A 17,055-nucleotide genomic window follows, 5' to 3' on the forward strand; every position below is an offset into this window, starting at 1 on the left:
GGCAGCCATCTCTTGACCGCACCCGGGCATTAATCAGCTTCCCATTGTATCTGTACCAGATAGAAATTCACAAAGACAAAGATCACACATGCAATAACAACTGCAAATTCGCCACTGATGTCAGGCGGTGATGTCAGGCTATGTGCACGGAAAGGCCAAGTGAAGTGTTGAACGCCCGCTGACAGGATAGACCAAGGTGCCATGGGTTGCCAGATTGAGACAACTGGCTGATGCACCACCTGCACTCCCTATTGTGCCAACTTGCTGTGCTTTAGCCACCTGGAGCACCATTCGTTGTTGTGAGCGTCGCTCCTCTGCCCTCCGTTGTTGTTGGAGGACGACTGCCTCCAACTGCCCAGTAGCGTCCTTCATGAGCCTCCTCCTCAGAGGCCGATCTTGGCACCGCCGGTACCAGTCATCGGCAAGTCCACTCAGCTCCACGTCCTCCTGTACCACATCACGCCATCTCTTCTCTAGCCCGTGCTGCTCTCTTTTAGCCCCCTATTTTCGACCGAACAAACGTTCAGGCAGGCAGTGGCTGGGCATGCGGGCTACATGACCCAGCCAACGCAGCCTTGCCTGTCGGAGGAGCTCACCGATGGGACTGTATCCAGATCTTTCAAAGATTTGTGAGCGCCTCACAAAATCCAGCCTGGTTAAACCCAGGATGAATCGTAGGCAGGCCAGCTTGAATTTTCCTAACCGGCGAAGATGTTCCATTAGGGGGGTCCACGTTTCGCAAGCGTGTTTCATCACACGTGCACACACTCTCACACACACACACGTGCACACACTCTCACACACACACACGTGCACGCACGCTCACACACACACACGTGCACACACTCTCACACACACACACGTGCACACACTCTCACACACACACGTGCACACACTCTCACACACACGCACGTGCACACACTCTCACACACACACACGTGCACGCACGCTCACACACACACACGTGCACACACTCTCACACCCACACACACACGTGCACACACTCTCACACACACACACGTGCACACACTCTCACACACACACACACGTGCACACACTCTCACACACACACACACGTGCACGCACGCTCACACACACACACACACGTGCACGCACGCTCACACACACACACGTGCACACACTCTCACACACACACACGTGCACGCACGCTCTCACACACACACGTGCACACACTCTCTCACACACACACGTGCACACACACGTGCACACACGCACGTGCTTATGGGCATAAATACCGCTCACACTGTACGAGCGTAAAACCGTGAGGAGCTGCGCGAATCAAGCGGCGTGACCAATCACAAGCAGCCTCCACGCGTCACCACCTCCCACCCAACACCCCCCCCCATCCCACACCCCCCATCCCACACCCCCCATCCCCCCCATCCCACATCCCCCTCCACCCCACCCCTTCATCCCACACCCCCCATCCCAAACCCACCCCATCCCACTCCCCTCGACCCCCCCCCCCATCCCAACCCCCCCCCTCCATCCCACACCCCTCCATCCCACACCCCCCATCCCACACCCCTCCATCCCACACCCCCCATCCCACACCCCCCATCCCACACCCCCCATCCCACACCCCTCCATCCCACACCCCCCATCCCACACCCCCCATCGCACACCCCCCATCCCACACCCCTCCATCCCACACCCCCCCATCGCACACCCCCCCATCCCACACCCCTCCATCCCACACCCCCCCATCGCACACCTCCCCATCCCACACCTCCCCATCCCACACCCCCCCATCGCACACCCCCCCATCGCACACCCCCCCATCGCACACCCCCCATCCCACACCCCCCATCCCACACCCCCCCATCGCACACCCTTCCATCCCACACCCCCCCATCGCACACCCCCCCCATCCCATATCCCCCCATCCCACACCCCCCATCCCACACCCCCCATCCCACACCCCCCCATCGCACACCCCTCCATCCCACACCCCCCCATCGCACACCCCCCCATCCCACACCCCCCATCCCACACCCCCCATCCCACCCCCCCCATCGCACACCCCTCCATCCCACACCCCTCCATCCCACACCCCCCCATCGCACACCCCCCCATCCCACACCCCTCCATCCCACACCCCCCCATCGCACACCCCCCCATCCCACACCTCCCCATCCCACACCCCCCCATCGCACACCCCCCCATCGCACACCCCCCCATCGCACACCCCCCATCCCACACCCCCCATCCCACACCCCCCCATCGCACACCCTTCCATCCCACACCCCCCCATCGCACACCCCCCCCATCCCATATCCCCCCATCCCACACCCCCCATCCCACACCCCCCATCCCACACTCCCCCATCGCACACCCCTCCATCCCACACCCCCCCATCGCACACCCCCCCATCCCACACCCCCCATCCCACACCCCCCATCCCACACCCCCCCATCGCACACCCCTCCATCCCACACCCCCCCATCGCACACCTCCCCATCCCATATCCCCCCATCCCACACCCCCCATCCCACACCCCCCCATCGCACACCTCCCCATCCCATATCCCCCCATCCCACACCCCCCATCCCACACCCCCCCATCGCACACCTCCCCATCCCATATCCCCCCATCCCACACCTCATCCCCCCCCCCCATCCCACACCCCCCCCCCCATCCCACACCCCCCCCCCATCCCACACCCCCCATCCCACACCCCCCCCATCCACACCCCCCATCCCACACCCCCCATCCCACACCCCCCCCCATCCCACACCCCCCCCCATCCCACACCCCCCATTCCACACCCCCCATTCCACACCCCCCCCCCCATCCCACACCCCCCATCCCACACCCCCCATCCCACACCCCCCATCCCACACCCCCCCCCATCCCACACCCCCCCATTCCACACCCCTCCTCCATCTCACACACCCCCTGCATCTCCCCCCCACAACACTCCACCCAACACCCCTCCCCTCATCCCACACCAGCATCGCCGCGTCATCATCTACACTCCTCTCGACTCGTCCGTTTTCTCTGGACGTCCACGGCACGGCTCGGCGTCTGCAGTGGAAACGCAGCCTTTGCCGAGACGAGCCGAGCCGCGCCGGTTGGGCCGTGCAGTGGAAAAATAGATATTTGGTTGTCTCGCTTTGGCAAGGGGTCGGCTACCCCGCCGAGCCCGTTTCTAGCCGAGCCCGCTTCTAGCCGAGCCCGCTTCTAGCCGAGCCCGCTTCTAGCCGAGCCCGCGCCTGGGAGCCGGGGACGACACGCACCCTCAGTCGCTCCTCTCCCGCTCACTCGCTCGCTCGCTCGCTCTCTGTTGGCTCGGCTTGAGTGCCACGCGGGCTTTTAAACGATTTAAATGATTGTTTTACAATTATTTTTCTCTTACCAGGTAAAGCCCACTGAGCGATGTAGCTCTTTTTTTCAGAATCGACCTGGCCACAAATGATAGCTCAAAGAAGTGGCTTATCAAGTGGACATTTGTCGCAGCCAAACACTCTAATCGGGTGATGTTGATTCTAAACGTGGAGGGGAAAACCGGAGGACCCAGAGAAAAATCCATGCGACCACGGGTAGAGAGAGAGACACTGCAAACTCCAAATATATAGCAGCAGGCATCGTCAGGGTCGGGATCGAACCCACGACCTCTTGCACACCAGGCGAAAGAGTTAACATCTCCTAGCCACCATGATGATGATGCTGAGAGGGAGAGACACCGCAAACTCCAAAAATACAGCAGCAGGCTTCAAGGATCAGGATCGAACCCACGACCTCCTGTACACCAGGCGACGGAGTTAACATCTCCTAGCCCCTGCAGCAGAACCCGCGAGAGCGAGGCGCGAGGAGCGGGTCGCGTGCGTCGGCCGCGTTGCGAGTTGGCGTCACGAGTTGCGCGAGAGTCGCGGGGCCCTCGAGAAACGCTCCAAGGGCGGATCGGGCCCCGTTTCTCGTCGCCGTGGGAAGGCGGCAGCGGCAGCAGCAGTAGAAGTCGAGCTGGCACCGCTGAGGACCTGGGTACGAATCCAGGTTTCGTGTCCACCCCTTTCCCTCCCGCGATCAATGGTCAAAGCGAGCCTGACACTGCTGATGAGACACCGATTATCGAGACCACTTTAAAGATGTGCTTGTGTTGAACCGGTGGTCCACGCGAGCCTGACACTGCTGATGAGACAATGAACGTCGAAACTGCTCCCGAGTCGTGCTTCTTCTAAACCAATGCAGCTGACAGTGTCTCGCCTCTCTCAGAAGCAAGTCCGCGCGTGCGGCTGATGGAATGAGTTAGGAATACTCGACTTGTACTGCTCTACTTGTTCTGCTGTGCTGCTGTACCTGTACTGCTGTACAAGTACAGGAGCGGTGGCGTCGCGGTGAGCGCTACGCTGCGCTACGAGCCCAGCGACCCGAGTCCGATTCCCGCTCAAGACCAACACCGGCGACGATGAGTTTGAACCAGTCCTGGGCATCCCCTAGGTCGACTCAGCCTCAAATGAGTACCTGGTGCAATGTGTAAAACATCGCCACTTGGGAGACAAAGGCGGCCGGGCGTGGTGCTGGCTACCCACCCCCTCGTGTGCTGTACCGGCCTTCGAAGGTACGCTAACAGCACTTGCCCCAACGGTCTATTTAAGCTATACGGGTAATCTTTGTCTCTTGTTTAAGACAGACGGCTACGCTCTCTGACATGATTGCGCACTTCCCACCGTTGCCCCCCCCTCATCCCCCCACCCCGCCCATATATTTTATATGCCCGACGTTTCACTGCAAGTGCCTGAGCGCTTTTTGTTCCGCAACTGAATTGGGTTCTTCTATCAGGAGAGTAATGCTCCTTTAAAGGGAGCACCCAAGACACGTCACACATCGTGGCGAAGAGCGCCGCGCGACACAGCCACATCCACACGTGTGGTGCCACGACCACGGAGCAACTCTGCAAGTGCCGCGACTCCCTCCTGGCCCCCGCACTAAACACGCACCCGCACGCAGCGCACCCACGTAGTAGTGTCCTGGCGGGGGTTGCCTGGCACATCGGGTTTTAATCCGAAGGACCACTAGAGGGAGAGTCCCACGGTTTCCCGGTGCCAGGAGATTGGCCGACCCCCACAGGACAGGTTATATTGCGGTGCCTCTAAATTGGCTTTAAATTGTATGGGCGCACAGAAACTCACCGGGCTAACCGCAATGAGAACGCTCACAGCACGGGGGGAGGGGCCAGGGGGGAAATAGCCTGTGGGCGGCACAGACGGGAGGGAGGAGGGAAAGCCCTGGACCCCCCGCGGAGGTGTACTCCGCGGGATCGAGGGCGGGCGCATAGACAATGGGTCGAGGCGTTACGGAAAATGACGCTCCAGGTAAGGGCGGGGCACGATGATTGGCTGCGTGGCACGATGTTCCCCTGGGCCTTTCAAGTTTAGAGAATAAAGGCGAGAACCCCTGGACGATTAGTTCAGTTGGCTTCAACCTCCCGTCCGTCAAGACCCAACCCTGCCGTCCTGCCTCCTCAAGCCGCTCGCAGCATCCGTGTGATGCCAGCATGTGCCGCTACGAGGCAGTGATAGGTAAAGTTTTCTCGCGTCCCTCTCCCTCCGACTCTCACAGCGTCCGTGCGACGCCGTGAGTCCAGCTTCGAGGTACGTGGTAGAACGCTTGAGTGATTGGGTTCGTTGGCAGTATTCCCCCTCCAGGTAGTGTGTATTTGCGCCATGAATAAACTTTAGTTCAGAGTATCGGTGCAGTGTGATTTCTATGTGTGTGGGTAGAACCTCGGCGCGGTGCTGGTAATGTGAGCGTGTGAGGCACGCGTGTGTAAAACATACATGGCCGCCGCTGGCGCGTGTGGAACACGAGCGCCTGCAGTGTGCCGCGTGAGTAGTCAGGGCGGGGTGCGATAAACCCGCTCGCCGGCGTTTACACAGCGACAATAGCATTAACGGCGAGGCGTACGCGCACATTCATACAGCCCTTAAGCATTAGCCTTGGTGTGCAAGCGGATTAGGGCTTAGCCACCCGAAGGTGCGCGTGCATATTCATATCGCCGTTTTCTTTAGTGCTAACCTTTGCGTGAAATGCGCGCCTGCAGGGGCGCGCGTGTGCACGCCTCCGCGTTCGCTTGTGTGGTGGTGAACGTGGTGGTGGTGGTAGTGAACGTGGGCGCGTGCGGGATAACCCCGGGCGGTGGTGAGCCAGCCAATCAGCGATGTCCCTCAGAGAGGGCGCGGGGGGGGCGATCACCCGATCGGCGGGGGCCCGGCGAGAGGGGCCGAACGGCGTGGTGGAGGAAGCAGTGGAGGGGGCAAACGTCGCGTTCCACCTGCCCAACGAGGGCGGCGGGGTGGATGTCGGCCCTCACAACATCATGGGAAGGGGCTATGAAAGGGGAGACAGTGAGAGTGAGTCATGTTGCGGTGGCATCGATGTGAGTCGCATCGACAGCGACATCGATGTTGTTTGACGGCATGCGAGCGTTTTGCTTGGAAAGGAGATTCTCGGAAAGATCCGGAGACACGGCGCGAGCTGGGGGAGTACGAGAGAGCGAGAGAAATTACAAATATTACATAGAACACAGGGGGAACATATACATAGAGTAAGGAGAGAGGGGTAGAGAGAGAGGGGGGGAGAGAGAGGGGATAGAGAGAGAGAGAGGGAAGGGATAAGAAGGAGGAGAGCAGAGTGTGTAATCTTTTGGGAAATCTTTCATTTAAAAAGGGGAGGGGCGCATAAAGCAAATCATTGAAAAAAACCGAAATGAAGCAAAGTGCCGACTGCACCAAGCATCTTGCTTCCTCTGATCGTAAAAAAAGAGAGAGGGGAGCAAGAGGGAGGGAGAGTGGAGAGAGAGGAAAGAGTGGAGAGAGAGAAGTGAGAGAGAGATGGAGACTTTGACTTTTAAACAACTTTTATTGCCGCCAGCAGCAACAGCACTGGAGGCGATTCCGATACGAAATACAAGCAAATAAACAACATACGCTATAAATCCACGTGCTGTGGCGCTAAATGCGCCGCACACAACACGAAAGAAACGTCACGTGGTGGTCATCGCGCGCGCCACAGCGACGAGCGAGCGCTTCAGAAGGTGAACATGAGGGTGTCGTCCATGTTGGTACAGAGGCCTTTTCCGGCTCCCCAGCGTTCGAGGAAGACGCGCTGCACATCACCGACATGTGTGTGGTACGCGTGCTCCAGCCGGAACCGCTCCTTGAGCAGGCCCCTGAACACTGGAAGCACAGAGCAGCCGTCAGTGTCACCTTCCAGCATCTTTTTCCTCGTTCTGTACACCGCCATCAGAGAAAGAGAGGGAGTGGTGATGGGAGCAGAGAGTTGTGGTAGAAGTGGTGGTTATAGATTTGTTGGGAGTTGGTGGTATTAGCGGCGATGATGGTTGTGATAGTAGCGGCGGTGATGGTGTTAGCGGTGTTAAACGGTGGCGATTGTAATGGTGGTGGCGCGAGTAGTGGTTGTGTTGGTGGTGATGGCATCGATGGTGGTCGTGGTGATGTTGGCAGTGATGGTGTGAGTGGTGGTGTGAGTGGTGGTAGTGATGGTGGTGGTGTCGGTATTGGTGTGAGTGGTGGTGTGAGTGGTGGTGGTGGTGGCAGTGTCGGTATTGGTGTGAGTGGTGGTGTGAGTGGTGGTGGTGGTGGCAGTGTCGGTATTGGTGTGAGTGGTGGTGTGAGTGGTGGTGGTGGTGGCAGTGTCGGTATTGGTGTGAGTGGTGGTGTGAGTGGTGGTGGTGGTGGCAGTGTCGGTATTGGTGTGAGTGGTGGTGTGAGTGGTGGTGGTGGTGGCAGTGTCGGTATTGGTGTGAGTGGTGGTGTGAGTGGTGGTGGTGGTGGCAGTGTCGGTATTGGTGTGAGTGGTGGTGTGAGTGGTGGTGGTGGTGGCAGTGTCGGTATTGGTGTGAGTGGTGGTGTGAGTGGTGGTGGTGGTGGCAGTGTCGGTATTGGTGTGAGTGGTGGTGGTGTGAGTGGTGGTGGTGGTGGTGGTGGCAGTGTCGGTATTGGTGTGAGTGGTGGTGTGAGTGGTGGCGGTGATGGTGGTGGTGTCGGTATTGGTGTGAGTGGTGGTGTGAGTGGTGGTGGTGGTGGCAGTGTCGGTATTGGTGTGAGTGGTGGTGTGAGTGGTGGTGGTGGTGGCAGTGTCGGTATTGGTGTGAGTGGTGGTGGTGTGAGTGGTGGTGGTGGTGGTGGTGGCAGTGTCGGTATTGGTGTGAGTGGTGGTGTGAGTGGTGGTAGTGATGGTGGTGGTGTCGGTATTGGTGTGAGTGGTGGTGTGAGTGGTGGTGGTGGTGGCAGTGTCGGTATTGGTGTGAGTGGTGGTGTGAGTGGTGATGGTGGTAGCAGTGTCGGTATTGGTGTGAGTGGTGGTGTGAGTGGTGGTAGTGATGGTGGTGGTGTCGGTATTGGTGTGAGTGGTGGTGTGAGTGGTGGTGGTGGTGGCAGTGTCGGTATTGGTGTGAGTGGTGGTGTGAGTGGTGGTGTGAGTGGTGGTAGTGATGGTGGTGGTGTCGGTATTGGTGTGAGTGGTGGTGTGAGTGGTGGTAGTGATGGTGGTGGTGTCGGTATTGGTGTGAGTGGTGGTGTGAGTGGTGGTGGTGGTGGCAGTGTCGGTATTGGTGTGAGTGGTGGTGTGAGTGGTGGTGTGAGTGGTGGTAGTGATGGTGGTGGTGTCGGTATTGGTGTGAGTGGTGGTGTGAGTGGTGGTGGTGGTGGCAGTGTCGGTATTGGTGTGAGTGGTGGTGTGAGTGGTGGTAGTGATGGTGGTGGTGTCGGTATTGGTGTGAGTGGTGGTGTGAGTGGTGGTGGTGGTGGCAGTGTCGGTATTGGTGTGAGTGGTGGTGTGAGTGGTGGTGTGAGTGGTGGTAGTGATGGTGGTGGTGTCGGTATTGGTGTGAGTGGTGGTGTGAGTGGTGATGGTGGTGGCAGTGTCGGTATTGGTGTGAGTGGTGGTGTGAGTGGTGGTGGTGGTGGCAGTGTCGGTATTGGTGTGAGTGGTGGTGTGAGTGGTGGTGGTGGTGGCAGTGTCGGTATTGGTGTGAGTGGTGGTGTGAGTGGTGGTGGTGGTGGCAGTGTCGGTATTGGTGTGAGTGGTGGTGTGAGTGGTAGTGATGGTGGTGGTGTCGGTATTGGTGTGAGTGGTGGTGTGAGTGGTGGTGGTGGCAGTGTCGGTATTGGTGTGAGTGGTGGTGTGAGTGGTGGTGGTGGTGGCAGTGTCGGTATTGGTGTGAGTGGTGGTGTGAGTGGTGGTGGTGGTGGCAGTGTCGGTATTGGTGTGAGTGGTGGTGTGAGTGGTGGTGGTGGTGGCAGTGTCGGTGTTGGTGTGTGTGGTGGTGTGAGTGGTGGTGGTGGTGGCAGTGTCGGTATTGGTGTGAGTGGTGGTGGTGTGAGTGGTGGTGGTGGTGGTGGTGGTGGCAGTGTCGGTATTGGTGTGAGTGGTGGTGTGAGTGGTGGTAGTGATGGTGGTGGTGTCGGTATTGGTGTGAGTGGTGGTGTGAGTGGTGGTGGTGGTGGCAGTGTCGGTATTGGTGTGAGTGGTGGTGTGAGTGGTGGTGGTGGTGGCAGTGTCGGTATTGGTGTGAGTGGTGGTGGTGTGAGTGGTGGTGGTGGTGGTGGTGGCAGTGTCGGTATTGGTGTGAGTGGTGGTGTGAGTGGTGGTAGTGATGGTGGTGGTGTCGGTATTGGTGTGAGTGGTGGTGTGAGTGGTGGTGGTGGTGGCAGTGTCGGTATTGGTGTGAGTGGTGGTGTGAGTGGTGATGGTGGTAGCAGTGTCGGTATTGGTGTGAGTGGTGGTGTGAGTGGTGGTAGTGATGGTGGTGGTGTCGGTATTGGTGTGAGTGGTGGTGTGAGTGGTGGTGGTGGTGGCAGTGTCGGTATTGGTGTGAGTGGTGGTGTGAGTGGTGGTGTGAGTGGTGGTAGTGATGGTGGTGGTGTCGGTATTGGTGTGAGTGGTGGTGTGAGTGGTGGTGGTGGTGGCAGTGTCGGTATTGGTGTGAGTGGTGGTGTGAGTGGTGGTAGTGATGGTGGTGGTGTCGGTATTGGTGTGAGTGGTGGTGTGAGTGGTGGTAGTGATGGTGGTGGTGTCGGTATTGGTGTGAGTGGTGGTGTGAGTGGTGGTGGTGGTGGCAGTGTCGGTATTGGTGTGAGTGGTGGTGTGAGTGGTGGTGTGAGTGGTGGTAGTGATGGTGGTGGTGTCGGTATTGGTGTGAGTGGTGGTGTGAGTGGTGGTGGTGGTGGCAGTGTCGGTATTGGTGTGAGTGGTGGTGTGAGTGGTGGTAGTGATGGTGGTGGTGTCGGTATTGGTGTGAGTGGTGGTGTGAGTGGTGGTGGTGGTGGCAGTGTCGGTGTTGGTGTGAGTGGTGGTGTGAGTGGTGGTGTGGGTGGTGGTAGTGATGGTGGTGGTGTCGGTATTGGTGTGAGTGGTGGTGTGAGTGGTGATGGTGGTGGCAGTGTCGGTATTGGTGTGAGTGGTGGTGTGAGTGGTGGTGGTGGTGGCAGTGTCGGTATTGGTGTGAGTGGTGGTGTGAGTGGTGGTGTGAGTGGTGGTAGTGATGGTGGTGGTGTCGGTATTGGTGTGAGTGGTGGTGTGAGTGGTGGTGGTGGTGGCAGTGTCGGTATTGGTGTGAGTGGTGGTGTGAGTGGTGGTGGTGGTGGTGGTGGTGGTGTGAGTGGTGGTGTGAGTGGTGGTGGTGGTGGTGGTGTGAGTGGTGGTGTGAGTGGTGGTGGTGGTGGCAGTGTCGGTATTGGTGTGAGTGGTGGTGTGAGTGGTGGTGGTGGTGGCAGTGTCGGTATTGGTGTGAGTGGTGGTGTGAGTGGTGGTGGTGGTGGCAGTGTCGGTATTGGTGTGAGTGGTGGTGTGAGTGGTGGTGGTGGTGGTGGTGGTGTCGGTATTGGTGTGAGTGGTGGTGTGAGTGGTGGTGGTGGTGGCAGTGTCGGTATTGGTGTGAGTGGTGGTGTGAGTGGTGGTGGTGGTGGTGGTGTCGGTATTGGTGTGAGTGGTGGTGTGAGTGGTGGTGGTGGTGGCAGTGTCGGTATTGGTGTGAGTGGTGGTGTGAGTGGTGGTGGTGGTGGTGGTGGTGTCGGTATTGGTGTGAGTGGTGGTGTGAGTGGTGGTGGTGGTGGTGGTGGTGTCGGTATTGGTGTGAGTGGTGGTGTGAGTGGTGGTGGTGGTGGCAGTGTCGGTATTGGTGTGAGTGGTGGTGGTGTGAGTGGTGGTGGTGGTGGTGCTGGGGGTTGCACTCAGGGGAGCGGTGGCGCAGTGATTATCGCACTGCGCTAAGAAACCTTGCGGCCCGAGTTCGATTCCGACCATGTGATCGGCTCAACGGGTCTCCCCCCACCTAGGTGAACTCATCCTTAAATGGTCACCTCCCTGCCTGCGTATACATCTGCAGTGGGGACACAAAGGCGGCCGGGCGAGATGCTCTCAACTCCACCCCCATTGCACAGTGCAGGCCTTAATAGGCGCTCGCTAACATCCCTTGCCCCGACAGTCTATGTCCACGTGTGTTGATGGTGGTGGTGTCCGAGCGATCGTGACCACGTTGTGGTGGTGGTTGTTATGGGGGCGATCATGTTGGTGGTGGTGGTAATCGAGGTTGTGGTGAGGGTGCTGATGGTGGGGAGCGGTGGTGTAGCGGTTAGGGCTACAGCTGCGCGAGAAACCCGGTGACCCGAGTTGGATTACCACTCACGGCCGCCAACACCGGTGACGAATATCTGAACCGGTCCTGGGCCTCCCCTAGGTTGACTTAGCCTCAAATGAGTGCCCCGGTGCGGTGTGTAGAAAACATCGCCACTGGGGAGACAAAGGTGGCCGGGCGTGGTGTTGGCCACCCACCCCCTCGTGTGCCGTGCCGGCCTTCGTAGGTGCTCGCTAACAGCACTTACCCCAACAGTCCGTTGAGGCTACACGGGGGATCTTTGTCTTTGTTATTTTCTGCTGAGCGCGGCGATGGTGGGGTCGGTGCCGTCACCTCCTGGTCAGCGAGCCTCCGTCACTTCACGTGGCCTCAACGTGCACCTGGCCTGGCACAGGCGCCGTGGTGCCGTCACCGTCACTTCGTGGAAAGCGGCTGCTGTTGGTATTGGATGGTGGTTGGTGGTGGTGTTCAGGGTGTCGAAGGCGGTCCACTCAATGTGTGTGCGTGTGATTCTTATGATCGCGGTCCGGCTGTTGTTTATTGTGGGATGTGACCGTTGTCCGGATTGTTGGTCTCGGGTGTTTGTTCCACTGTGGGTCCGCTCGTCATCCCGCGTGCCGCTCGGGCTGTCAGCCGGACCATGGCCCCGGCAGTCCTGGGGCTGCACGCGTGCGTGCGTTGGACTTCTCTCGCACCGTACGTAGTCAACAGCGCCTCCATCCATGGCAGCTTGCGCGGCTGCCCTCAGCCAAGGAGGGTTTGCGACTCGGGATGCTGCGGTGGGTGTCGAGCTGCTTGCAGCCGGGGCTGTTGGAGGCTCGCGGCAGCATGGAGGGGGGTGAGAGGGGAGGGGCTGTAGGGGGATTGGGGGGGAGGGGGCGGTGGGAGGACCCCACGTCCTCGCCGCTGCTCACGGCAGCGGCAGCAGGAGGGTCCAGTCGCTGCAGAGGCGAGCGAGGAGTCTCGGGGAAGAGGCGAGTCGGAGACCACCTCGTCTGGCTCCTCTCTTCCTCCCCCCCCCAACAGCCCCTCCCACCTCCGCCCCCCCCCCACCTTTTCCACTCTCATCATCCACCACCCCCCCTATAGCCCCCCCCCCCACAAAGCATTTCATGGAGGGGGGGCAGGACGCGCCCGGGGGGGGCGCTCAGCCACTCGACCGCGTCACCACCTACTTCTTCATCGACAACATCCTCAGGCCAGACTTTGGTCGCAGGAAGGAGGGCGGTGGTGGTGGTGGTGGCGGTGGTGGTGGCGGTGGTGGCCGTGGTTATCCAGAGCTCACAGGTGGTGGTGGTGGTGGTGGTAAGGAGCGAACCGGCGGATCAACGGGGGGCTCCTCCCTGCAGCGGTCATACGAAGTCCACCACAACCACCACAACCACCTGCACCACCTGCACCACCAGCACCTCCAGCACCATCCGCGGCAGCGCAGAGTGACACGGGGGGGTGCAGCAGCAGCAGGAGGAGGAGGTGGAGGAGTTTCGGCAGAGTCCTCGGGTCGCAAGGACGACGGAGATGAAGAGGAACGGGGGGAGGAGGAGGAGGAGGTGGTGGTTGTGGTCGAGGAGGAAGGGGAAGAAGAGGAGAGGTCTGCGCTGAGCCGTTGTCCAGAGCGGGTCACGGCGGGACCCGAGGAGCAGCGAGCCGAGGAGGGGGAGGGAGGGGTGGCCGCGGAGGGCGCGGCCGCCGAGGCCCGCCGGCAGCAGCAGCTGATGTGGCCCGCGTGGGTTTACTGCACGCGGTACTCGGACAGACCGTCTTCGGGTAGGCACGCAGACACACACACACACATATACACACACGGATACACACAGACACATACAGATATACACATACAGATACACACATACACAGAGATACACACAGACACACACACAGACACACAGATACACACATACACACACAGACGCATACACACGCAGACACGCAGACACACACACACAGACACACACAGACACACACATACACACACATATACACAAAGATACAAAGATTCCCCCATATAGCCTTAACAGACTGTAGGGGCAAGTGCTGTTAGCGAGCACCTATGAAGGCCGGAACGGTACACGAGGGGGTGAGTGGTCAGCACCACGCCCGACCGCCTTTGTCTCCCCAGTGGCGATGTTTACACTCCGCACCAGGTCCTCATTTGATTCTGAGTCGACCTAGGGGAGGCCCGGGACCGGTTCACATAATCGTCGCTGGTGTTGGCCGTGAGCTATACACAAAGATATACACAGATACACACAGATATATATACAAAACAAAGAACAAAGATCTCCCGTCTAGCCTGTAACAGACTGCTGGGGCAAGTGCTGTTAGCGAGCACCTATGAAGGCCGGCACGGCACGCGAGGGGGTGGGTGGCAGCACCACGCCCGGCCGCCTTTGTCTCTCCAGATTTTAATACTGCACCAGGTGCTCATTTTGAGGCTGAGTCGACCTAGCGGAGGCACAGGATCGGTTCAGATAATCGTTACTGGTGTTGGCCGTGAACGGGAATCTAACTCGGGTTGTCGGGTTCGTCGCGCAGCACGCTAACCGCTACACTACCGCTCCCCAGATATACACTCACAGATATACACTAAGATACACACAGATACACACACATATACAAAGACATAAACACGCACATACATACACGCAGATATATGTGTGTATCTGTGTATATACACAGATATACACACAGATGCATACACAGATACACACACATATATACCAAGACATAAACACGCACAGACATACACACAGATACACACATATGTATACACAGATGCACTTACAGATACACACAGATGCACTCACAGATACACTCACAGATACACTGATAGATACACACAGATACATTCAGATGGACAGATGTAATACAAGATACCTACAAATATACAACAACACAGACAAATATCCCCTGCATAGCCGTAACCGACTGTTGGGGCAAGGGCTGTTCGCGGGCACCTTTGAAGATATACACAGAAGACGAAGATACACACACGCACAGCCTTACAGCCATGCACGCACACACAGACACACGCAGGGCTTACACACACGACAAAGACAAAGATCCACCGTATAGCCTGACCCGACTGTTGGGGCAAGTGCTGTTAGCGAGCACCTATGAAGGCGGCACGGCACACGAGGCGGTGGGTGGCCCGCACCACGCCCGGCCGCCTCTGTCTCCCCAGTGGCGATGTTTACACACCGCACCAGGTACTCATTTGAGGCTGAGTCGACCTAGGGGAGGCCCAGAACCGGTTCAGATAATCGTTACTGGTGTTGGCCATGAGCGGGAATCGAACTCGGGTCACCGGGTTCGTAGCGTAGCGTAGCGCGAACCACTACACAACCACTTCAACACACACACATATATATACACATATACACACACACATGTATATACACACTGAGCACGTTCGTCAGTGACACTGTGTGTGTGACCTTCAGCGTTTATAATAGGCGACGTTTCGGGCAAAAGGCCCTTCTTCAGACTACAGAGAGAGAGATAGAGAGCTAGAGACACCGTGCACCAATCAGCATCGCAGTCGGAGCGAGCCATCAGCGCTCAACCACCGCGCTCACAGCCCTGCACAGCAACCGCAGTGGAAATTCCACATTCCTAGGACGGGGCGGCGTGTTGATGGACCGTATGGAGCACCACCACCTCGCTCACGCCCGACCACGAATTGACCTCGAGATGCGCGCGCTGGACCCACGCAGCCTCTCCCCTTGAACAAAGGGGGCCCGCTAGCCCAGCCAGCGGAGGCTCCGGTAGCCCCGGGTCGATCCACTGCTGGATGAAGTCAGTGTTTGCCAGCGCCCGGCGCGTCGACCAAGCCGCGCCGCGTGGCGACGCTCGCAACGACGGCGAACTGATTCGCGCGCTGCGTTTTAGAACAAATGTATGCACTGTGAAAATTGCACATATATACACACCACATATATACTGCACATATACATATAACACGTAGTAGGTTATATTATTAGGTCTTTAGGTAAAGTTACGTAGATAGGTTCAAAAATAATAACAAAAAACTACGACGTTTCGATCCCAACACAAGCGTCGTAGTATTTTCGTTATTTTTTGTTGTTTTCTTTGAACCTATCTACGTGATTATACCGAATGACCCAAGAATATTAATTCGTGAAGTCACGAAAGCTTTAAGTCTCAAGACGTAATCGGCTTTCGCGATAAATATTTTCCACAATGAATGTTTTTTGGGTTAGATCGCGTTCTGTTTACGTGACAAACCTTTCTGATTGGCCGTGTCGGGTGGTGGTGGCGGGTTGAACGACGCATTCATTGTGGATATTTATCGCGAAAGCCGACTACGTCTTGAGACTTAAGGCTTTCGTGACTGCACGAATTTATATTCTTGGGTCTCTCTGTAAAGTCACGTAGATTGGTTCAAATAAAATAACAAAAAAATCACGACGGTCGTCTTCCTGAAGACGACCGCTTGTGTTGCGATCGAAACGTCGTCGTTTTCTGTTATTCTCTTTGAACCTATCGACGTGACTTTACCGACAGACCCAAAGAATACGACGCATTTATATTTACGCGATCTAACCCAACAACCGCCTTCTATGATGGATACTCTATATAGTTATGCGTGTGTTTACACGTAAATATGTGTGTGTAAAACACATTTTATACCCATAAATGTGTTTTACACACAAAAAAATTACACATCCCCATCAGCCAGCCACGCGACCTTTGGGAGTGTGGTATTCCAGCAGCATGGCTTTTACCACATTCAACGTCTCGTCAGCAGCACGGCCAGGCTGCTTGAACCCAATGCTGGTGAACCGCCGGATGTCCATTGGCGAGGATTCTTCTCTGTTAGATGCGGAGGCCCAGGTTTGACACTCCACGTGTGTCTCTGTGCAGAATTCCCTTCGCAGCGTGCGGAGCCGGGCGTGCTCATCATACACACCCAATATACACACCCAATATACACACCCAATATACACACCCAATATAAACACCCAATACACACACCCAATATACACACGCAATACATACTATTATCATCGTATTCGCATTGTCAATGGCAATGTTAATGATTTTATATGCGTAAAAAACCAAGACAAAGATCCCCCGTGTAGTCTTAACAGAATGTCGGGGCAAGTGCTGTTAGCGAGTAGCACCTATGAAGGCCGGCACGGCAGATGAGGGGGTGTAGATGGACAGAAACCACGCCCGGCCGCCTTTGTCTCCCCAGTGCTGATGGTCGCATTCCGCACCAGGTACTCATTTAAGGCTGCAAACCTTTTGCAAGGAATCATGCATTGCGTTAACCACGTATACTCGTGGCGAAGATGCGAACAAAAAAATTGTATTTGAAACTGATGGGTCCACACCAGAGACAGCTTTCTTTAGAGCCTCGTCTCAAACAGCGTTAGACCAGAGGACAACGGCAAAAGGCGAACAGCGAA

At 57.3% G+C, this 17,055-nt stretch overlaps 1 protein-coding gene across 1 annotated transcript in view; it reads left to right on the top strand.

Moving 5' to 3' along the window:
- The first annotated feature begins 12,732 nt into the window (after nucleotides 1-12,732).
- The window catches only part of LOC133349859 (homeobox protein engrailed-1a-like), a 39,531-nt gene continuing 35,208 nt past the window's right edge, over nucleotides 12,733-17,055 (top strand). The window contains exons 1-2 of the mRNA XM_061563663.1: nucleotides 12,733-12,847; nucleotides 13,076-13,387. Coding sequence (XP_061419647.1) covers nucleotides 12,733-12,847; nucleotides 13,076-13,387 — 427 coding nt within the window. The remainder of the gene's footprint in view (nucleotides 12,848-13,075; nucleotides 13,388-17,055) is intronic.

The sequence above is a fragment of the Lethenteron reissneri genome, chromosome 31, assembly GCF_015708825.2.
Source record: "Lethenteron reissneri isolate LAM-NWPU_2019-01 chromosome 31, ASM1570882v1, whole genome shotgun sequence".
Classification (NCBI taxonomy): Eukaryota; Metazoa; Chordata; class Hyperoartia; order Petromyzontiformes; family Petromyzontidae; genus Lethenteron; species Lethenteron reissneri.